General features: G+C 37.3%; 1 protein-coding gene across 7 annotated transcripts in view; it reads right to left on the bottom strand.

Annotated features, from left to right (window-relative positions):
* Nucleotides 1–7576: 7576 nt before the first annotated feature.
* The window catches only part of LOC145999647 (TOM1-like protein 2), a 109022-nt gene continuing 90871 nt past the window's right edge, over nucleotides 7577–25727 (bottom strand). For 6 of the 7 annotated variants that reach the window (XM_083136760.1, XM_083136761.1, XM_083136763.1 and 3 more), the window contains 2 exons: nucleotides 25612–25662; nucleotides 7577–12126 (listed from right to left, as the gene is read on the bottom strand). In XM_083136760.1, the coding sequence (XP_082992886.1) occupies nucleotides 11926–12126; nucleotides 25612–25662 (252 nt within the window). In that variant the 3' untranslated portion in view covers nucleotides 7577–11925. The remainder of the gene's footprint in view (nucleotides 12127–25611; nucleotides 25663–25727) is intronic. The other variant, XM_083136767.1, reaches the window with a different exon arrangement.

Below are 25727 nucleotides of genomic sequence, written 5' to 3'. Positions count from 1 at the left end.
ACGGCGATACCATCCACTGCAAAAACGGCGAGGCCAAAATTTGTAATTTACTATGAGATCAAAGGCAATAGATTGCAAGGAAGAAGCAAGGGTTAGTTGTCTAGTCTCTTGGTTGAAAGAGAAAGAATTAATTAATTAACATTTTGAGTTCGTCGACACCCTTCAGAATATTCAGGGAAAAACCTCCTTATCTAAAATCCTTACCTTAAATTTTGAAAAGAGGTGGGGGGCTCCTTTAGAAAGGTTTAAACTGCATGATTGTTATGGGGACCTGCACAGAACATACACAACACATTAGAAAGGTTAGGAGAGAGTAAGAAGTTCGGCAGAAACAGTGTACGAGACCTGCTCTTCTGTTAAAGCTAAAAACATTATTTATTATCCAACGTGGGTGAGAAACAGTTGGGAAGATAAAAAGTTTGTCTAAGGAGAATAACATCGGCGCATTCGATGCTGAACACTTAAAAATAGCATTACGTGGAAGTGACATTGGTTGAGACAGCTGTGTCCGATACGAAGCCGAGTTAAAATGACTTCTTCTAGACCAGAGGGATGGTACGATAAACGTCATGCACCAATGGTGGGCTTGGTAGCTCATTCCCCGTTACCTCAGCCCAATCTTCCTGCCAAACGTCATGAAGAGAGCAATGAAACACATTCTTCAGGAGCCTGTCGGGCAGGAGGTGGACAAGAACATCGCAGTCTTTCTTCAGCAGTAGACTTGGTGGTAACATCAGCTGCTTCATTCTTCTTCACCGCAGAAGCGGACTCTTGCACTGGCAGATGACATGAACCGTCAAGTGATGCACTACACCTGCACTACAGGGTACCTAGGGTGCTGGTTCCGCTCTTGAACACGTTAGATGCAAAGGTTTTTTCCTTCCCCTTCTGCCTCAATTTTCAACACTTCATTTTGGATACGTTGTTTTTCCATCGTTTTTCGTATCCTTAGTTTAATCCTGTTAAGATACTAGACTCGTTCCTCGCTACGTTGTACAACACATGATGTGGTTGGTAGTTTGTCATTTTACATAGAATATATGTGTTCCTTGCAACACTGGCACACATCGTTTCATGACAGAAATGTCGCAGTTGCGATCATATATTACGTAAGGTTGCCAGGATACAGGCAGCAAAACAGACCTTTTTGAACGGTCGTAGCTCCGAAACGGTTCACTAGCAACAAAAATTTTACTGAAAAAAGTTGTTTATTTTGATCTCCTACACGTTTCTGTGACCTGCGGGCGTCATTTTAATGACAAAGGCTTAACAATTGCATTTACTTAGTTTCATACTTTAATTAAGGTAAATAAACCATTCATGTATTGAAAGATGATTCGCAATTTTTATCAAATCCGCAGAATAGCACTTTATCAGTAATTTTTATATCACTTTTTTATCTCCTTTGGCAAAAATGTAATATCTGTTCCTTTTCTGATACCAATAACAAAACTAATTCAAGAATAAAATAACATATACAGGGTGTTCCGGGAGAAAGCGGCAATACTTTGGGAACTGGTAGTATGGGTGATTCTAAGCAAAGGAGTTCATATGAACATGGGTCCGATTTTGAACGATAACGGATATGAACAGAAATAAAAATGCTGTAGGAAAACGTAAACAAAAACAGTAACAAGTAAAACATGGCAATGTAATGGTAATTGTGTAAGTAAATACGAGAAGGGACATGCTGATACTAATCTTTATTGCATGAATTTGTGGTGTAGCAGTAATTAGTACACGATAATTAAGTAATGAAGCATGCAATAAATGTAGAAAAATGAAATGTTTAGATTTCATGCTAAAAAAAATATGTTTTATGTGTGTCCCGTTATTTGTAGAGAAATTAATAAGCTTGCAGTTTATTTACGGAATTGCAACATGAATTTAAATTTCCTGCATCTTGATATGTGGGGTAAGGTTGTCGGGAAGATATATGAACGGTTTGGTGAAGATAAAGCTTCTATCAAGAAGATTGGTTCTTCTTCTAAATGTTCTGGCTTTAATCACTTCAACATCAAAGGTTGATCAGAAAGAACGAGAAATGCTATGCAAGTCTTACTTCGATTATAATAATGCCTATTGACAACGGGAGATCATATTTCATTTATTGTTTGTGGTATATCATTTATGTGATCCATCCTTTAATAAATAATAATAATAATACGTTAATAATGACAATAATTGTATATTGTGGTCCCTCATGAGAGTCGGCCAATGATGGAAGTTGAATAGTAGAAAAATAATAATAGTAATAAGTATTAATTTCACGGTTATAAATGTTGTTATACAACAGTGGCTCAGTTGGTAACGCACGTGACTACCATGCTAAAGGTCCCCGGTTCAAATCCGGGAACTTTTCTAATGATGGAAGCTCCCACCCAGCATCGAATAACATGGGTACCTGGGGGGTAAAGGTGGTCAGGGGCGTGATGCTGATCACACCACCCCCACTACTCATGACCGGATCAAGAAAGTGTGGGGTGTTACCTTCACACCCCTATACGCCTTCATGGCATGGTGCTATGCACAGGGGAACACTTTACCTTTTTTTACAATAATAAATATAAATTAACAAAAATAAACTTTATTAGAAATAATAATAATTATTATATAAAATTGGGAGACTCGATCCACCAAACAAGTGAATACCAGGACAACCATGGTTCCATTATTTCTTTTGCATTTTACGCAGTTAGTACTTGAAATGCATTTTTGATATTAACTTTTGCACAGCTCGTTCAAGAAAAGGCTTTAAGTGTTAGGGTTTTTATTTCATAAACTTTGTTGTGTGACCTCTCACCTACTACTGTAATTATTAGAATTTTGAAAACTGTGGAACCATTTGTTCTTTGTATGCAATGGTAGAATACAACCTTATTCCTGTATTTTTCACTTAATGTTTTCGATCCAATGCATTTTTACTTTGATTATTCTGTTCGAATACTAACTAAATTAACTTCATTTCTCTTCTTAACAATATGAGTAACAAATTTTTGGCTTTCTTGTATCTTTAAATTAACGATGTCAATTCACAGGGGGGGTCCACAGACCCATTCGACACCCCTCCCCCTCCCGATGCCCATGATCACCCTACTTGGAGTAGGTGTTTCATGTTCCCATGGAAACCAAACTTTGGTCGTTTTCCAGAATCCAACGGTTGGAATTCCCCAGCATGTATCAGACTGGTGTACCAAAAATGACGTCAAATTCAGTGAAATCTGGAAAGCTTCACACTGAAACAAATGAAGACTAGGTTTATTTCACCATAAACTCTCAAATCCAACAGAGTGGTTATACTTGTTTTTATCCTGTTTTCGAAGATTTCAGACAGAAGTAAATTGTTGTTAATTCACATATCCAGCACCACGTGCCTGGCAACGGACATAGAAATTGTTCGACATTATATGCCAAGCAACAATTGTGACCCAATGCGATCTTGTGTGATGGTTGTCGCTTCATCTCATGTTTAGCGTTAGAGGAAGGAAAAACCACGAAAAGAATTAACAGCAAAAATAAAATTTCTAGGGGTGTGCGGGATTCTAAAACATCGGGATCAGGGAAAAAAAATCCCATCCTGATCCCAACTTCGGGAAATGACTTCCCAACTTTTTGGGATCCTGAGCAGTTGGGAAATACCAAATTGTCATTTTAAAAAGTCGTGAATTCTCATAGTTTTCTGCATTGTAAGTGTCAGGAAATTATCGAAAATTGTAGTTTCTATTCCAGAAATGCAAAAACAATAACTTAAAGTTAAAATGGTGTGTATAATTCGAGATTTCCAGAGCTTCAGGAAATTTCGAACATTTCCCTCCCGAAAATTTTCAATCAGGAAATTGCGAATCTTTCCCATCCCGAATGTCAGGATTTAAAAAAATTCCCGTCCAGATCCGACCAAAAAAAATCTGTCCCACACACCCCTAGAAATCTTCAGATAGTCATCAATCGTTATTACGAATGTTGGCAGGGGGAGACAGACATTTTTTTCACTTCCCAACAAGAGTTCATTAGATTTTTTTTATTTTATGAAGTGTAAGGTCGTAAAAAAGTATTGTTATACTCCAAAACAGGGCCAGGGCCATGGAGTCTATAACACAAAATTTTCATAGATCTGAAATATCAGAGTTACACCTACTTATTACGGAGCTTCTAGCAAATCACACAAAATTTTACCTTATTGTTTCCCTATCACCCAGCGGCAGTGCCAGGATTAATTATCTAGGGGTGCGATGTTGAAAATAAAGAAAACATGAAATGTTCATGCATGTTTTAGACCCTAAATCAAATATCAATCAACTTTTAGAGGCATCTACGATAATATGCCAATGAAACTGAAGAATACTAGGGAAATGCTTCATTTTGCCTGATTTTAGCACAACCTAGATGTTTGGAAATTTGAAAAGAACAGCTTGTTCAAGAGAGGCCACGCCACAATGCTAGGGGTCCCGGGTTCAAATCCCATCCTGGGCATGGATGTTTATGAGTGTCCATTCATCAATTTCATCATATCATCACTCATCCCATCTTTGCAAATTAGTCAAAAGTGGCACAAAAAAGCAAAGTAAAATAAACCAAATCAATCAATCATAATTTTGTACCAGACTGAGAATCATAAGAACAAGAGGAACATGTTTCAGAACTGAATCTTTTTAGGGAGTAGAATCACAAGAACCGAATCCAGAAGTTCAAATGAACCACTTGTTCGTTTTGCAACCTTTTCTCTTGTAGACTCCAAAATTTGCATAAATTCCACACGATCTGTAAAATTCCCTGACATTTCCATGATTTTTCACTGACAAGCCAAATTCCCTGACATTTCCCTGTTTTCCAGTTGCGTAGCATCCCTGAAAAGATATGGATCTACAACTTCGCATGTTTTACTACATCAGGTGGCTCTTCCAGTATGACAAATTTCAAATTAATCAAAACATGAGGGGTTGAAAAGTGCCGCTTCATACGTTGATTTCACATGGCACGACCGCATAGCAAAATGTTATAAAATTTTTCCCATGTGATGATTACATGTGAGGTCTTTTTTAATACTGCCTTCATGTTCATTTGCAATATTGTCCTGACTATCGCAATAGGAAAGCAAGTTTATGGAAGTAAATGTCCCTAATATTGTTTAAACATAGAAATAACATGATAAAAACACACTAAAACTGCTGTTGACTCCTTCCAGGATTCATCATGGATGTTGAAGACAAATCAAATTTAGAGGAAAAAAAAAAACTTCGAAATATGCGAGTGAATATATATTTAAATATTTAAAATCAATTCTCTATCATGAATTCATTATTCCAGTCTGTGACAAACAAAACAGAAAATATATCAGGACTTTTACATGTAACAATATTACAATTCAGTTTTTTCTTCAGATTGTACTAATTATATGTAACATGCATCTAACCCTTAACATATATAATTTTACTATTGGTTCGTTACATTGAGAAGCACCTATCCTGCATACCTTCTTCACTGGGAAAACTAAAAACATACATTTTAATAACTTTAACAGATTCAGTCAGTTTGTAAAACCACAACCTCTTAAATCTCTTGGTCCTATTCCTTTATCGTAAAAAATCTATACATATAATCTCTCAACACACTCCTCAGTAACAGAAATTTTATTATTATAATCAACATTTGAAGTAACAGTACATCTGTCAAGTTAAAATAAAAAGCAATACTTATTTGTTTCTTATTCACAACACTCATAATACTACTCCATTCTGGACACTGGTCACTGTACAGATATAAACAAAATATCAATTACATGAAAGAAAATTTTCTTGACCATAGTATGTCGTCACACAAACATTTAGCTTGTAAAAAAAAAAAAATTACAAAAACACAGCTATGATGTTTCTTAAATTGAAATCTGTGTTTTCTTGCCTAAACTACTGAAAGAAACAACACTAGCACTTAAGTAACAGCAACAAAAAGAAACTTAATTTGACTGAAGCATCAGTTTCCAAAGCATATAAAAAAAAATCATTCCATATGCATACTGGGTGCTCCAAGTTTATTTTGCAGCATAGCTAAATAAAGTTAAGCAGAGAAAGGAGTTCTCTCTCATAATTTTTCTTCCTAAATTTAAATTTATATCTCTCACATGAACACACACACAACGATCAACATAAATATTACAAAACCGGATATCAATTAACTTGCCATTTTTTTTAAAAAAATTACTTTTAAACTTATACTAAATTAAATTTGATATATTTAAGATACTGCTATACTATTGCCCTTCTCTGTATTACTAAACTGCCAATCAAGGCTCTTGCATGTTTCTTTATATTATGTTTGGTTAATATTTTGTACTATTCCATTACACCTTGCAAACCTTGTTGAAATGTATGTGCCTGAATGTCAACAATACAGGAGTGTGCATGAAAATATAAGGTAAAAAAAAACAACTTGAAATTCAGGAAAACATATTCCAGAAAATTTTAATAACAAGCTATTTTATTGGTTCAGGAGCATCAAAAGTATAATGCGGAAAAAAATAGAAATGGGGTTCCACTAGAATGTCCAATTAACACTTAGGCTAGTAAAGTGTGTTCTTGCATCTGATGGTTCCAATATCTCAATGATTCAATATAGTATTACAATTTCCTGGCCCCAATACGAAACATAACTTTTATTTTCAACTGAATCGCAAATTTCAGATGACAATTCTGTAACTTCCTTATTATAAACAAAAAATTGACTTTGGATTGTCCTTCATTATAGCCAACCACTGAAATTATACAACATGGCCGTTTAGTAAACACTTCTAAAGGCACTAACACCATCCTGACCCACTTATTCTTTTACAAATATTGTGCACAAATTGCACTTCCCAAAACAATCATGAGATTTCACAATTTCTGACAAAGGCAATGATACTTAAATAACTGCACACAGTTTTTCATTTCGATTAAATTTTTCCTTCTAATCTTTTCTTTTTAATTATCAAGTTAGAAAATTGTTTCAAAAAGTAGTGTGTTCAGAAAAGCTAACTTTATAAATAAAGAGTGCTTACTTGGAGAAGCAGGATCTTGAATAATTATGATCACATAAATTAATTGAAAATGGTGGTAAATTTGTTGTAATCTCATACACTTTAGCATCTCCGGAATACCGAATTCAAAACATTTCCAACAGATTTAAATGAATTAATATTTAGTAGGGATGGGACCGATTAATCGGTACTCTATCGGTATCGGCCGATATAGGCATATCGGTGTATCGGTTTATCGGTAAAATTACCGATTATTTTACCGATCCGATATATCAATAAATATCTGATAGTTTAGTGCAAAATTCTGCCACTTTGGTGCAATTTTTATGGATAATCTCCATGCCCTACTTTTTTAAAAAGTAAATGTCTAAATATGCAATTTCTCTTGCACTGCAGTCACTTTGAAACACACATTTTTTAAGGAGGTCAATGAACCTTTCAGGTACTTCCAGGACCATTTCTAATTTTATATCGGATCGGTAGAATATCGGTTATCGGTATCGGTAAATTTTATATCGGTACTTTATCGGTATCGGCCAAAATTTCATATCGTCCCATCTCTAATATTTAGTAAAGTTAATGCAAATGCAACATTTAAATGTCACAATATAACTTTTCCTAATTTTTCTCAATGACAAGTCACAATGTATAATTATATAATTCAGATAATAATTAGCAAAAGTTGACTGACTGTATGTGCACACGATATTGCAAATGTACTTCATTTTCCTAAGTGCAATAACCAGAATCATCCATTAGAAAAGCAAAAAAAATAAAGATTACTGTATCAACTACTGAAAACTTATAAATTCTAGCAGCTAAAACCCCAAACAATTTAGGATTCTTTAGTGCGAACTGTTCCTGGTCACAAAACCATGTCACCATTTCAAGCCTAAACAAGACAAGATTAGGAATTCCTCATCGCCATATTTCTGGCATAGCTGATGGCCAAGTAAGTGTCCCCTCTGATTGCAGTAACTAGTGATCTGAAAGCTGGGCCATGCAATTGAGGCAACACAATGCAGTTGCAATGAATCAAAATGACGAGTTTATTTTTTTCTTTTTAGTTACATTTTATTATATTTTTCTCTAATTTGAGCATTTTTAATGACTTACAATAAAATTTATGAATACAATTAGAAATAAATTTGATTACTGGGGGTTTAGAAATGGAAGCACTATGGAATTTAGCACTAAAGTTCAAAATTATTGTAAGGTACAAGATAATTTATGGTATACTTCATAGTAATATAGTTTGCCAAACAACTAAAAATATATCCTGTACTTGCACTAATTTTAGAATCACGACAGACCAACTGTTATGGATGGCAGAATTCTCAATAAAATATTTGATGCATCAGAGAGAGAAGGTTTTCCAAGAGACAAAACATTATTCTGAACTTGATATCCATTTCTAGAGGCTACAGACTTGAAATTTTGTTTTAGGTTAGCAACACTTAATACAAAATACAGAAGAAAGCACAATTTCACCCAACTGAACAACACATGTGCACTGCTCAATAGATAAACTGTTTCAAATAGGTCACAAAAAAATTAAATTTCTTTCAAATTCCCTTCATCGTATCATTCATCATTTTCATCTGTCCTGAATAGAAGGTGTTCATGATAACATCCAAGAATTCATAATAGTCTTAAAAAACCAAGTAATCTATTGTGTGTGTTTTATCTTTGTTTGTATAGTGTCCTGCAGTGTTAACATTGCTTTTGTAATAATTGCATCTGCATTCTCCTAACAATCCACTCCCTTGTGCAAATTATGGCCACCACTGGCACCATTAACTTCAGTGCACATGGCATGAAGTACAACACAGATTTGATACCATTTGTGCCACTACAGACACTTATGCAGAAGTTGGGTCATTTTTTTTTTTTTTACAAAGAATTTTTTTCGGTTCTTTACACTCAAGTGGCCAGAAATATGGGTGTCTGTTAATTTGTATGTCTTATAATTTCGAAATGACCAAGGATGACCATGTACACATTGGAGTGCTTTCAGAACACCCATTTTTGCATGTTACATCATAAGAATCCAGTTGTCATTCAAGTTGTGGTGTTTTGTTACACAGGACACATTCTGAAACTTTCATATACTTAAGCTGATTAAGGTGACACGAGTTGTTTACTTTTTGGTGAAAGTGACTTTTAAATTTTAGATTTGCATGTGAAATTCTTAGCTTCATATTGCACAATTATGTGTAATGAAACTGGAGCCAATAACGATATAGAAAAACATGTAAATGTATCTGCTTTTGTTATGCGATTACAATGAACATGATTACAAATTGTAATACGTTTCACAAAGTTCATGGGGACTGGTTCATTTTGATAGCAAATCTCATGATTTTATCTCACCTGTTTACATACGTGAAAAAAAGACACAAAAGAATCGAAGGAACCCTTTAGCATAAAACAAAATCAGCAATGTAAGTCACATTTGTCTCTATGGCCTAAAACATTAACGTATAGATTGCTATCCATGCTAACCTTTCTTTGTAACCTGTACAAAGACTGCCTTCTGAACATTTGTACAAGACATTCAACATATAGTATTTAAACTTTAAAAAAAGTAAGCATGGGATATTAATAATTAAAAGAAAATATCAATATAACACAACAAAAAATCCCAGTACAGAAAAATACAAAATAATGCAAACAACTTTTGTGTCTTGTTGGTTACGTAAATATGAAGGAAAAGAAACTAACGCACCATAGCATAAAACGCACACATAAAGAGTATTTTTTCATGAATATGACAGCACATTACATATAAACACAGAAAACATGCCATTACCAGCATAGGAATTTAAATTTAGCCATGAAATGATGTCTTTATAAATTCATATCCAGATGTTACTTCCTATCTGAAGCTGCCACATAACACTTCTTTACATTTTCTTCTCACAAGCATGTTTGATTTTTTTTATTCTTCTTTCTTATGTTAGCAACAAAAATATTTCAGTAAAAGAAGCAGCAACAATGGATGAAATATATATATTAAACAATAAAAATAAAATGGTATTTTTGTGACTGGCCTCATAATGACAAACATACCGAATATGTATTTTTTTTTCATATATTATAAACAATTCTGTATTGCCGTATCATTTGGCACACACACAGGAAGTGCACTATGTGCAAACTTCAGTGAAAAATGCAGGCTTAACCAGGACTCAAATTGGGGTATCTGGCATGCTGTCTCTTTGTTCTAACAACTTAGCTACAGAGCCAGCACTGATTTCTTTCAATTTTTTTCTGCTGCTGTTTTTAGTCGTGTGGAATTTTCTCTCACACTGCTAACACAATGGAAGATATTGCCTTTGAAACAATGACGACTTTGATCATCAAAAGCAATAAACAGATCCTGTTTTAGTACCACTGAGAGACAACTCCACAGAAGTAAAACAGTGGCAGTAACAGATCAGGCGAAACCAGGTCTGGATAGTTCAGTTGGCAAAACAATGACATGGTATGCCACTGATTTAGGTTTGAGTCCCAGTCGAGGCTGCATTTTTCGATGAAATTTCTATGAATTCTGTACTGACCTGTTATTTAAGGTAAAAATTGACACAAATGTATTATTTTTTGGCAAATACATATTTTTCACTACCTGCTATGCTCACGGCACATTTTGGAACGAAGTAATTTTTTATGTTAATATTAACTCCTAGTAGAATTGATTTTAATTCCGGCAATATACTGAGACAGACTGCTCCAATGTAAAAAGCTGATCTACAGAAAAGTCACAACCAGTTTTTGAAGAGCATTTTTTCTTCTTTGTTCACCATGCACCAAAATGAAAAGATATATTAGCTGGACAAGTAATGTTTAATAGGTGTTTAGCAAATATTTACAGCTGAAAAAAAAATATTCAATTTTGTAAAATTATATGCAAGACTAATTAATAACACTGTTGAGGATTATATTTATTTGTCTTAGCAGAGGTATTTTGGCACAAATATGGTTGAGTATACATAAAGAATTAAGTACTTCTATGCAACAGAAGAACACATGCAGACAAAAGTAAGTTCAAATTACATAGGTTTTATAGGAATGCCTCATATATTATGCTAATATATGTTCTACATATGTGATATTTCAATTTTTCCTTGTTCGACTTTGAACCTGATTCATTTTTGCCTAAAATATTACAGCTTGTCTAGTGCAAAAAGTAATTTTGAAGTGTTTTACTTGAAAGTAGCCATAAGCAAAAAGCACAAATTGAAAAGCATGATTGTTTCATGTGCCTTAAACACAGGCTAACTAAAATAAACTAATTAAAACACTGGAATAATGTAAATTGATATAGTCCCATATATAAAATGCTGCAAACTATAATAATTTCATTCACTGATACAATGCCCATTAGAAATGCACTGCAGAAATTGGCATATACGAATGCCACTACAAACATCTACGAATGGCAAATAATTGATGACACATTATGAAAAGTATTCTACATTTTTTTTTGTTAACATTTACATTACTTCTCCACATAATAACTGATACAACTAACCTATCTTATGTACAAGTCTTCTGCAATAAAAATAATTATGACAAACAACAATATAGAGCTATGATTATAGCAACAGCATGACTATCAATGAATATAAGGAAAGGTATGAATTCACAAAAGTATTCTTTTAAATAACTTTTTTCTTTCATTTAATAACATTCATATCACATTCATACTGCGTCACACATTAGACTTACCCCCTTCGCTTCATTATATTCATTGGGCTAATGTCTTCCTTTTGTTCATACAGCGGGAGAAATAAGCCACGCAAACACAGAATTCCATCAACACTTTCGCGAAGTGCTCATGCAGATTATTTTTTTTTTTTAACATACATACATTATATATGTCTAATGCTTTGGAAATTCTTCTGTGATCCACTTCACAATGCAAATAGTGAACTTTCTGTTTCTTCCTTGTCTAATTGGCGGTGGTGGGGTCGTGAAGATGAGACGGGGCCAGTGGTTGCGGCCGCAGATGGAATTGTGGGAAGATTTTCAGCAGCTGCAGCTCTCTCAGCCAGAAATCTCTCAAACTCTGTGCTGGTTAGTGACTCCTCTTGTCCCCCTGGATTGGCTGTTGGCTGAAAGGTTAAAATTACACACAAAAAATGTTAATAAACTTAATTGTGTAATAAACTAGAGGCCTTGCCTCAAATAAAAAAAAATAAAAAGTTTGGATGTACCAAAATTACTTTACCAGGACAGAATACAATACAATATTTAGAAAGTTACCAATCCAATAGCTTATAACCTAAATAATATACAGGGTGTCCCACTAAAACCTGCCATATTTTAATTTGCTCCTACTGGAAAACTAACATGAACAGATGTAACACATCAAGATGCTTGTTGTCAGATTGTACTCATTTAGCACAGATTACAACATTTGAGAAAAGTTGCAGGTTCAAGGAGTAAAATCCTTTTCCAGATGTACTTGCATAGGCAGAAAAAGTCAACATCAGATATATTTACAGCCACCCCTCCTCCCCCTGTATGTCAAGCCACCAAAGTTTAAATTTGCTTATGTTTGCTTTGAATTGAATGGTTGTTTTAAGTCCACTTTATATATAGAAAGGCTACTCGGGACTGGACCTACAGTTTGAAGTGGGATGTGAACCACTATGTGCCGCCACCAGGTATGAAACCCAGGACTCCTTGATTACAAGGTGGTGATGCTACCACTGTGCCATCAGGGTCGCATTTATTTATGTTTGTTTTGAAGCTCATGTCTAGCTAAATAGACAGCACTCTTGCCTTAAATTCAGTTCAATTCATTGTACTGGATTGATTTGCTTTATTTTACTTCGCTTTGGGTGCCACTTTTGGCTAATTTGTGAAGATGCGGATGAGTGATGATGATGAAATTGATGAATGGACACTCAGAAACATCCATGCCCAGGCCAGGGTTCGAACCTGGGACCCCTGGCTTCGTAGCGAGCTGCGCTGACCACTCTGCCACGGGAGCTGACTTCAATTCATTGTAGAGTTACAAAATTTGATATTGACCCAATATCTTCAGTACAATTGGAGACCTTGAAAAGAACTGGCAGGCTTGTCTAGAAACCCCCCCCCCCCTTTCCAACTGTGGCATTGGGACATAATGCAGTGACCAAACATTGCTCAATGAAAAGGTGCTAGGAAAACTGATTGTCTTGGAGTGTGTGATTTATTTTGTGATCATATTTAATAGGTGTGTAGTAATTTTGTGGAGTACAGAGTTTCTAGATGATGTTAGTTTCATGTCAGGAGTCGTATCAGCCTCAATGTACTAATACACTCACTCCATTGCATCTTTGCAAAAGACAAATTGTAAAATATTAAACCTCCGCATTGGTACTTTAAAGCTGACATAATCTGATCTCCCTTCAAGCCAAACTATCACATGTGGAAGTACGCCAATTTTTTTTTTCAATATGTGTGCTAAGTTGCATTTACATACTGATAGGACTGGAACAACACCAATGCCATATTGGAAAGTATTAGTTTGAATTTAATCATCAATACAGGGTGATACTTTTCCAATAAAGTGGATGTCTCACATGGTCTCATTATCTTCAAAATTCAAAATTGTAATTAATTTTGTACCAGTAGTGAATGAAAAAATCAATTTGGTGACTAAATTTCACATATTTTAATATTCTAATATAATTCTTTGAAACAGAACTCTAGTAATTGTTGTGGTTTCATTGTGAAATCAATTATATATCATTATTCTCAATAAATTTTAATTGTTACAATATTCAAGTATCTGTAGCAATCAGCAAGTGTGTTGGTACTGGCTCAGCTCTCATACTGATTCACTTTTCTACACAAATAAATGGGACAGTTTCAAGTGGAACACCCTGTATTCCCATCAATGATGATATGAAGGAATCTTTCACTTGGCCAAGAATTTAACACAGAACTGATGATTCCTGGACAATTTAAGATTGAGTAATAAAGTGAAAAGGGTAAACAGATGATCATGTACAGTGATATGTATAAGTATTACCAAGAAAATTGTATATCACAATGTTTTTTTGTTGTGTTTTACATAGCGAGAACTTCAAGAATTGAAGCAAAATGCCAAACAAACTACTTACAACCTCTGCTCAAGCATACGTAAAAATACATTCCTTAAAACACTTAGGATACAAGAGAGAAATTAATGAAATTATTCATGGACAATTTAACTTTACCACGTATTACTTGTGCAGCTCACTGTACTCGGATCTGGGTGAACCTGACTTAACACATTCATGAAGTAGCCATTTTACGAGCATCTTTGGAACTTCTCTAGAAATGGTACCACCATGATATTACAAAACATGTTTGAAATTATTAGCTCGATTGAACAAGTTACCCATTTATCTTTCATTGTTATTTTTCTTTTACACCAATTATATTGCTGATACTTTTATGGACAGGGGGAGGGGACCATTAAGCCCTAGGCCTCTCACATCTGGTGAGCTCTTGCCCTGCACCAGAGAAATATTTATAGAGCAACTTTAACACTACATTCAGAAAGAAAGTTCTGTCAAAATAAAAAAAGAAAGTTCTTTCATGCACTGAAGAAATGCTGGAAATTATTGAAACTTTGTAACAAACAAAGTACTACCAATCAAAAATAGTTTGTCATTAAGTTTGATTTTTGTATCCACTTTATGTACAGAAAGGCTAATTGGTTTGATATGATTTTGTTAATTAGCGGCGCTTTTCTTCCGTTTCTGGCTAACCTCAACAATGAGGATGAGTGATATGATAAAATTGATGAACGGGCACTCGCAAAGTACACCCATGCCCCGGTTGTGATTCAAACCCGGGACCCCTGGTACCGTAGCCCACTTTGTTAATACTCCAGCATGGAAATAGGCAGAAAGGCTAATTGGGACTGTACCTACAGTTTAAAGAGGGAACTGAACCGCTGTGTGCCTTTTATTGATGGCATAATGGTATGAAACTGTCAGCTTATTGTATATTTGCTTTAGCATTTAATGTAAAACTAGAATTGAACACAAGAGAATTATGATGGAAATATAATGGGTAGTATATTATTAAACATTTCACTTCAATAGGTGAAATAAATTACAAATAACGTCGCACCAGTGGCATACCAAACATGAAAATACAATTTTTTCTTTCACCCATTCATACCTAGTCATATCATAAATTCTGTTACAAAGTTTAGACAGGAATGGCAACACTGGTTGGCAAGGTAACCTCGCAATGTTGGATCAAACAGCAACCAGTATCATTGTGTGTTTGGCTGTGGTAGCGGAAAGGTGAAGTTCACTGCGAGTCGAATGGAGTGGGGTGTATACGAGAACCATGTGGCAGTAGTCGCACTGCACAAAGTTCGCAAATCACCATCGGCCATTTTCAACACCCTGAAAAAGCTGAATATCAGCAGGATGTTCGTGCATCGGACCATCAACAGATACTGTGACACAGGGACAATTGAGGACCGCCCCAGGAAACGTAGACCTCGCAGCGTGTGGAGCCAGAAGCTCGTGAAAGCAGTGATGGTGCAGATTCGACGAAATCCTGTCAGGAAACAAGTAGTGATGGCTTGCGAGCTGAACATTTCGAAAATGTCGATGTCGCGTGTGCTCCGAAGTGACCTAGGACTCCCCGCTTATTGGCAAAGTACTGGTCACTTCCTCACTCCACAGCTTCAGGTCCAGAGGGAGCACAAAACAAAAAGACTCCTTCAGCATTACGCAAATGGTGGCCACAGTAGGATCCTTTTCACGGATGAAAAAATCTTCATGATTGAAGAGTCTTACAATCGTCAAAATGACCGTGTTTATGCCTCGACATCCCAGGAAGCTTGTGAAAACACGCCACAGATCCTCGGAGGCCATCATCCCGCCTCAGTGATGGTTTGGTGAGGGGTTTTGTACGATGGGTACAACTGACCTCCACTTCTGTGAACATGGTGTGAAAAGATCTGCAAAAGTGTACAAGCGACAGTGTTGGAGCCACTTGTGAAATCGTTTACCCGCACAATGTTCAACAATGAGCCGTGGAGCTTCCAACAGGAGTCAGCACCGGCCCACAAGGCAAAGACCACACAGGAGTGGCTTCAGAGGAATGTGCCTGATTTCATTGCTCCGGCTGATTGGCCCTCCAGCAGCCCCGACCTCAGCCCATTGGACTACAGGTTGTGGTCCGTTATGGAGGGCATGGTCTGTAGGAAGAGGCATCCAAACCTTGCGAGTCTCAAGCGTTCTCTTGTGAAGGAAGTGGCGGACTTTCCCCTCGAGAACGTGCGTGCTGCGATCGATGACTTCAGAGACTTCGGGCCTGTGTGAAGACCAGAGGTGGCCATTTTTAACAGTGATTGGTGCTCTGTGTTGGCACAACCTGTACCTTTGTAACATCCAAATATTAAAACATTAGGTTGCTCGCTGTGCCTGTAGTTCATTATTAACTTTGTAACAGAATTTATGATATGACTAGGTAGTTTATATTTTTAAAAGAACTTTCTGGTTGCTGTTGTTTGCAATAATCAGCACATAAAGTGAATTGCTACAAGACCTCAGATTTTTGTAGATGACGTGAATTGAGGGCAGGCCTCAGCTACTGGGCAGGTCCGCAGGATGGTGGATAGCGGAACGGTCTGTAGATCTGCACACTAAAGTCGTTTTCACGTTCAGAAGACACAACGGCGCTTATGGAGAAACCGCACAGTGTTGCCAATACAGCGCTAGCTCATGTCGCCGGGAAATGATGACCTTCCTTCACAATGAAGGTGTTACATATTTTGTATATATAATGATAATTATAAGTAATTGTTAATATTAATATTATACTGTGAACGTTACAGTTAACCTTTTTACTATGATCCATTGCGATCACTACACACGCGAGTGTAATGCACGAATATGACATTTCAGAAATCATTTTAAAAAGTAAAAATCACTGAGAGCTCACACAACTGAAAACACTTTTTTGAGAGAGGGAAAAAGTCTAAACAGACCAAAGCAGATCTCTCACTCAAGTAAGGGGAACCTGGCACATGGGTTAGATTCAAGTTGCAACCCAAACAAACAAATGAGTTATGGCCCACGTGAACTGATAAGACGTGAATGACTCAAGCAAGGCATGTCATATTTCTATCTTGAAGCCCCATATTTTGTCACGTGTTGGAAAGCCTTTCAAAGGTTAATATGGTGTCTATGAATTTATGTGTACGTTGGAAACTGAAAGGTGATCTTCATTTCAGTATTAATGTCGACAGTAATGTAAACAAAAACAACGTGTATTTGCGACAGCACTAATGTTGCTCACAACAGCAGCATTGGAAATAATTGTCAATTATTAAATTCAAGTAATTTCAATTCTATTATAACAAACTGCATGAAGTTCATATTTTTACTGAATGGAAATAAAATAACAACTCGAAAACTTGGTGGCGATTAGCCGGAATGCTGCGGTGAGTCAGCTCAAGATGGCCAGACAACGTCTCCTTACTTCGCGCGCGGTTTGGGTTAAAAAGAAACTCCAAATGCATGGAAGTAATATTTCTGGGAACCTTTGAGTGGTTATAAAAAATAATTTCATTATTTTCTCCACAACTTTGTCGTCGGAAGTTTTTACTTGGAATTACAGAACAAAAAATGGCCAGCAACGACATTTTCTACTGCACGAATATAAAAAATCTCCACATACTTTATTTGAACATTTTTCAATGCAAATATGCTTTAAAGTATTGATAAATTCTGAGTACCACCGTCACCTATGACAATTAAAACACAGTGTCAATTTTTTTAATAATGAATGCTTCAATTTTACGGCATGTTTCAACGTTAAGAATTAAAACAATGTAAAAATTGTGTTTTCACAGAAAATTTGCGTTTTTAATTTATCTAAAATTATGTAAGCAAGTTACCAGTTTTTTGTGTTCACCATCGTATTCTCTACAAAATTTCCTGCAAAACTGCAGGTACCGATTTTACTTAAGCTAAATTTGTAAATCCAGAAATTTCACAACATCGCGCTCGTATTTCCCATAAGAAAAGCATTGCCCATAAGAGCCCATTGTGTCTTCTGAACGTGAAAACGACATTAGGTGCAATGATGGCAAGACCAGAGTAGGTTAGATCATCAGAGCGTGGGAGTGTGGTTCATGGCAGGACTACACTCATCAATAGGGCTAGAATTTTCATGACTTAGCATATATTTTTTTGCTAAGGGTGATGTGTTCCCTAAATATATAGAAATTTATATTGTGAAGAATCTAATTGAATTAAGGTGCTTTTTAAGGGCATATTTTCACATATTTGGCCATTTATACGTGATAGAGCATATTTTCATGGATTTTCGATCATATTCAGCATATTTTCGCTTTTTCAAGAAATATACAGTCATTTTCGTAGTGGATTCGTTCTAACTTCATGTTTTTTTTGTATTTTTTTGACTGCAGCAATTTTTTTTCATTTTTATTTGAAAATTTACAGAAAGTATGCATTGTGCATTGCAACTCAGGGCCCATAAAGTGAACTAAAAATAGTACGTATGTGAAAATATTTCAGCATATGTTAGATATTGATGTTTGAAACATTCCAGTTATAAGGGCATATTTTTCAAATTCTATTGCATATTTTGTAAAATTCTAGGTCATTAGAGCATATTTTATTTGGCATATTTTGTTATTTTTAAGTCATAAAACTCCTAGCCCTACTCATCAAATACCACAATGCTTGTTAACGACCTGGTGACATGGCAAATAAGCACTGACAATAAATAAGTGCTGCCTCTGCTGCCTTTCAGGTAGGGATTAGCTCAAAAGCTAAGGGAAGGAAAACCCTGACAGAAAACCATGGGTAGAGAGAGCTCTGTAAGACGTGTTGAAGCCAATCCCTCTAGGGGAGTAAACCCAACACAAATCCTGGTCCTCCAGGTTGAGAGTTGAGGCATTGGGCTGTCAACCCAATCCTTGGAAAAATGCCTGTTGTCCAGGAACCCAACAATGAGTCTCGGATAAGGCGACGACTAACACGCCTACGAATTAAGGCAAATAATCTAAGGATGGCGACATGGAATGTGCAAACAATGCTACAGGCTAGCAAATTGCCAGAAATTGTTGATGAATTCATAAAGTATAAATTGCATGTTATGGCACTGCAAGAAATAAGATGGCTTGGAAGTGGTGAGATAGACAAGGGGCCCGTTCCGAAAGTCGCACGAGTTTAACGTGTTAAACGAGTTATGGTAACTGACTGTCCCATAAGTGCTTCCGTGCCTTTCATTATGCTGTCCCAAAAGTTGCATTCTGTGAGTTTCGTGCAAGAACGAGATTCACCAAATGCACGGGCCAGGAGGCTGGTTTGTTCGGTGAGAATCGTCTGCTGCTTCCAGACAAAGCAGGTGCTGGTGGACTCAAACTGCACGAGTTCGGAAAATTAATTATAATTTTAACAGACAGCGATAAGAAGCAACATGCACAAGATGAGTATGCCTATAACCGTTCTTACAATGTGATTAAAATGAGGAACAGTGCTCACGGTAGAGTTTATTTTTGCCATAAGGACATTCCTTCCGCTGACGCCATGTGGAAACTTTCTCTAAACAAAACGCTGCGCCTGCGCTTTCGCCTAGAGTGTCCCATAAGTCTGTAAAATAACTTGTTTCACCAGATTCACAAGCCCAGTTATTTTCGTTGAATGCATTCGTTTCGTTAAGACTTTCAGAACGCACCCAAGAAAAACTGCACAGTTTTGATTAGTGTTGCGGAAACTAGGGGGTACAGGGGTACAGGCTTTATAATAAGTAAATAAGTTAGGAAATCATTGATGGAATTTACACCAGTAAATGATTTACTGTGTAAAATCAGACAAAGGGAAGTTTTACAACATCTCCATCATTTCTGTTTATGCACCTACCGAGGATGCAGAAGAGCTGGACTAGGAAGAATTCTATGATGAGTTAGACTCATTAAATGAAGGCACAAATAGACATGATATGCTACTTGTCATGGGTGACTTTAATGCAAAAATTGGCAAGAGAAGCAAACACTAAAGAGGTGGCAAGAAGTTCTCTCTGCATTTAGTCACCAGCGAGAATGGCTGGAGATTAGTGCAGCACTGTATACAAAATAAGATGCTTGTGAGAAATACCCATTTCCCCAGAAAGGACATCCACAAAGGCACCTGGAAAGCTCCTTGCGGAACATATACGAATCAGATAGACCATGTTCTGGTGAACAACAGACATGCTACATCGGTAATAGATGTTAAAACATGCAGAGGAGCTAACTGCGATGGTGACCATTTCCTAGTCAAATCTGTAATTCGACAACGATTGTCCAATGTAGGTAAAATCAAAGGAAAACAGAGGTTTGGATGGGATGTAGAAAAGTTAAAGGAGGATAGCTATAAGAGAACTTTTCAGGAAGACATACATCAACGGCTATGTGATGGGATGATATAACAACATTGAGGAAATATGGAATGATATGAAGAAAATTCTATCCGAAACATCGGAAGAGAACCGAATGAGTGCAGAGCATTAGTAAAGAAAAATGAGTTACGGAAAAAGCTGCTCCAAAGGGGAACAAGAGCATCCATGGATTCATACAAAAATTCTAGGAAAGAAGCCACTAAACTCTGTAGGAAGAAAAAGAAACAATGAATGGAGGAAAGAGTAAGGGGAATTGAAGAACATGAGACAGAGGGTAATATGAGACAAATGTACAAGGTTGTTAGAAATCTTAGTACTGGATATCAACCAAGATTACGCATATGTAAAGATAAAGATGGGAAGCTGCTTACGGATCAAAGTAAATGCCCGAAAAGATGGGCAGAATATTTTCAGGAGCTCTATAAATGTAACTTCACAGATATTGTGGATAAAAACCAGCTCCAAGTATCAGAATGTGAGTTAGAAAGACCATCATTCGACGAAGCCAAATGTGCAATATTGAAATTAAATAATAATAATAAAGCACCTGGAGAAGACTTGCTAACCACAGAGGTATTTAAGAACGGTGGAGAAGCACTCTGGAGGAAAGTCCACCAGTTAGTTTGCATGATATGGGACCAAGAGAAAATATCCAGTAGCTGGAGATATCTTTCCCATCCATAAAAAAAGGTGATACAATGAATTGTGGTAACTACAGAGGAATAACCCTGCTAAATATTGGATACAAAATATTCTCCAATATTCTGTACATGAGAGCATCTAAAATAGCAGAAGAAATGCTAGGGGAATATCAGTGTGGATTCCGTTCAAATAGATCTACTATAGATCACATCTTCACCATAAACCAAATTATGGGAAAGTTATATGAACATAATATAGATCTGCACCTTCTATTTATACAAGGGTTGGATAAAAAGTAATGGCAACACTGGTATAATTGGTACTTGACTGTATTGGCAGAGGAGCACGTGTTACATTCCTTCAAAGTAATCGCCCCTCATCTCTACGACCTTCTGTCACACGTATGGAAGGCGTCTTACACCGTCAGCACGTCCATCTCTGTTGATGTCCCGCAGTGACCACCCTATAGCACGTATGATGGCTTCGCGCGTGTCGTAGTGCTTCCCGCCCAGTGGTTCCTTCATTTTGACAAAACGGTCTAAATCACACGGTCTCATACCGGTGAATACGGCAGATGTTCCAGTACCTCCCACTACCAGTTATGCAGGAGCGCCGTCACATTGTTCGCAGTGTGACACCTTGCATTGTCAAGCAGGATGATGGGACACCGTGCCGTCGCTTCCTTCTTAATGCGAGACGAAGGTGTTGCAAGAAGGTGCAGAAATAGGCTGCGTTGACAGTCTACCTGAGAGACGTTGTTCTTCTTGCCTAAACATATTGTTAGGGTGCTTGCACTCTCGTCCTCTGCTTCAGAGCACTGCTGTTTTTGACTGAATAACATACAATCGCTCCCACTCACTATACTTCCTCGTCTGACATTCCTTTATCAGCCACGAAACGCTTGTGGCGCTGTGACTCACCCCTTTCACGGGACAGCAGTGTTGCCATTACTTTTTATCCAACCCTTGTAGACTACCAGTGGGCATTTGATAGCTTGCTCAGAGCAGGGATTACTAAGGTATCAAAGAAAGTGGGATTCCCTGGTAAATTAATAGGACTAATTAAAATTACTTTAGAAAGTACAACAGCTGGAGTCCTGGTGCAGGGTGAAGTCTCCCCAACTATTAAAATAGAAACAGAGGTGAGACAAGGGGGTGCGTTGTCCACTTTAATTTTTATTATTGTGCTACATGATATTATCAGTCCACTGCAAAAACGAGGAAGCATATTCTACAAAACAACTCAGATGCTCGCTTATGCTGATGATATTGTGATATCACGGACCCCTGCAGATCTTAAAGGCACTTTTTCTTAAAGATAGATAGCAATCCAGAGAAACTGGGCTATTAATTAATGAAACCAAAACGAGATACACGAGAATGTCCAGATTGCCAACCAGACGAAATCCCATGGTTCTGAATGTAGGCACATACTGTTTCGAAGTAGTTTCCACTTTTACCTACCTTGGAGCCCTTTTACATAACAATACAGAAGAGACCGTTAACCATAGGATCCAGGTTGGAAACAAACAATATTATGCACATGTAGAATTGTTCAAAGTCCAAAAACCTCTCCAACACAAAATTAAGACTATATAGGACACTCATCAGACCGGTGATAGCTTATGGTGCAGAATCCTGGAAACTTGCATCCAAAGCAGAAAGCAAGGTAATGTGCTTTGAAAGAAAAATCTTACGAAAGATTTCTGGCGCCATTAAGAATGAAAATGGATCCTATAGAATTAGGAATAACATGGAGCTAGAAGAGTTGATCCAACATGAACATATTGGGAGATAAATCAAATCACAACGTTTAAGATGGGCAGGACATCTGATGAGAATGGAGGACAGGTTACCACACTTGGTATTAACCAGAAACTATGGGGAACAAAGCCGAAAGGAAGACTGAGGGGAAGATGGATCGATGCGGTTGAGAATGATTTAAAAAGGATGAACAAACTTAATTGGAAGAATGAAGCTCAAGACAGAACGAGCTGGAGGAAAATTAAGTTGGTGTTTTAAGTCCACTTTTTGCACAGTAAGGCTAATCGGGACTGGACCTACAGTTTAAAGTGGGATCCGAACCACTTGTGCCTCCACCGGGTATCGAACCCGGGACCCCTTGATTACAAGGCAATGACGCTACCACTGGAGGAAAATTGTTTGGGATGCCAGAGCCCACTAAGAGCTGTAGTGCAATAGAATAATAAGAGTTGATCTAAAAACATTTCATTAAAGGTCTTGCACTCACATAAAGTTTATCCTACAAATATCAATTCTTGAATGTTGTAACAACATAAAAGTGATTCTGAGTAGTTCCAAATGTGAAAATATAAAATGTTGCCTTGAAATTACACAGTATCAATCTACTCAAGTTTTGCTTACAATTTCCATAGCGTCATCAACGAGAACTAGAATATTAAAACCTGAAGAATCATAGAAAATTCTACATTTTGCCTTACTGAAAGGAATACTCTGGACCTGCAAAACTGTTATCTGCATTTTGTGTACATTGTGTTGTACAGTCACGGACACTTCTGGGTTGTATCAACTCCATTTACAAGGTAACCAAAAAAAGTTGTCGCTGTTTTTTGATCGTCAGAAACAAAAAGGTTTACAGCAAATGTCACAAACTGTGTCCTCAAAGTAATCCCCATCGGCATCCAGCACCTTTTGCCAACGTGCCTCCAGCCGTGCAATGCCCTGGCGGTAAAACTCGGGGGTCTTGGATGCAAAGAAGTCTGTGAGTGCTTGCCGCAAGTCTGCCTCATTTGCGAAGGATTTCCCAGGAAGGTGGTTGTCCAGGGAATGGAAGATGTGATAATCTGTTGGTGCAAGGTCCGGGAAGTATGGTGGATGGTACAGTGTCTCCCAGACAAGTCGCTGTATAGTATCCCTGGCCACACGTGCAACATGGGGCCTGACATTGTCGTGAAGGAGCAGTACACCCTTGCAATTAACCAATGCTGGTTCCGTCTGCTTCAGTGCCTGCTGCACACGTTCCAACTGCTGCAAGTAGAGATCACCAGTGCTGGTTTGGCCCATTTAGCAGCTCGTAGTGTACCACTTGGCGACTAGTCCACCATACAGAGCATGATCTTGCGTGGGTGTAGAGGTGGTCTTGCGGTGTGAGGCACAGGGTCCCGTGTTGACAACCAATGTCTGGCACGATTGGGAGTGTCATACAGGACCCACTTTTTGTCACTGATGAGTACTCGATCAAATATGGATATGTTTCAGTGCTGCCGAGAAAGCAACGACAAACAGGCTGTGACTCGTTGTTGCTTTCAGACAGTGTATGAGGTACCCTCTTGCTCAACTTGATCGTCTTTCCTATGTGTTGCAGGTGCAGTCTGTTACATCGGAAACCTGGAAGCCGTTGGGAAGATCACCACACATTAGGTTTCTATCCTCCTCTATAGCCACCTTCAGGGCCTCGTCATCCAGGACCTGTGGCCGGCCACTGTGGGGTTCATCACAAAGGGACAGATCTTCCAACCAGAACTTCTGGAACCAATGCCTGGTAGTGCATTCTTTCACAGGATTGTCCCCAAAGGCTTTAACGTTTTCGGCATCTTGATTCGGCTGCGGACAAGCCCACCTCTAAGTCATAAAGCAGACAACCCCGAACGAGCTGCTTCGACATCCATTTCTCTTCGCAATTGCTTAATCTATGGCTGCTGCATGTGCAACGTGCCTGTATTGGGCAATGCCAATGAACCCACTCCTACCCCCACCACTTTTCCGGCACATGGCAGATGTATTTCCGTATCAGTGATCACTTCTTCTCATGGGTCATCAAAAACGGCAAGAACTCTTTTGGGTAGCTTGTACTTTCAATAGGATCATTACAACCCAGAAGCATGTGATTGTACAAGGAACTAAAAGCTATCAGCCAGTATTGGCAAAAGCTTTTGCACCCTTAAAAGTATAGGACAAAACTTCCTTATCTTTAAGTTTAAAAAAAAAGGGGGTGTAAAGAGCTTCTTCAGAAAGGTTAAAAGTGGAAGGTTGTAAACTGACCTGCACAGGACAAACACAACACATTAAAAAGGTAAGATAAGTCTAAAAACTTCCTTAGAAACAGTGTATGAGGCCCACTCTTCTCAAATAGCTAAAAAAAACATTTGTTAAAACATCGCCATCTCCTTCTAACATGGATGATAAAAAGTTGGGAAGATTATAAGTTTGCCCGAGGAAAGCAAAACCGGCACATTTGATAAGAATATGCCAAACACTTAAAATAACATTACAGACACGACATTTGGAGGGTCAGGCTCTTGCAGCAAGTGATTATGGGTGAGACCGCTGTGTAGCAATTAATTGAAAACCAATACTGTAGATATTGGAATAAGGATGTCCTGTATATTTATGAACCAAATTCTCATCCACATAAAAAATAATAATAATAAAAATACTTGATCTTTCCGGTTACTATTAGCAACATCTACGTGAAAACATACCAAAGCAACTAACATTACAACTAGCTATAAAGTATTAAAAAAGGGCAAAAATTAACAAAAGCGCACAATACAAACTTACCCTGTCCTCCAACCAAGCAGCCATCTCATCAAAGTCACTCTCCTTATGCATCTTGAAAAAATTAACAAAATAACACGTAACTCAAGCAACATCACATAATCCAAATAAGAAAAATG

The sequence above is a fragment of the Lepisma saccharinum genome, chromosome 15, assembly GCF_977018435.1.
Source record: "Lepisma saccharinum chromosome 15, izLepSacc3.1, whole genome shotgun sequence".
Taxonomy (NCBI): Eukaryota; Metazoa; Arthropoda; class Insecta; order Zygentoma; family Lepismatidae; genus Lepisma; species Lepisma saccharinum.
The sequence above is the reverse complement of the archived record's forward strand: the minus strand, read 5'-3'. Positions and strand labels throughout refer to the sequence as shown.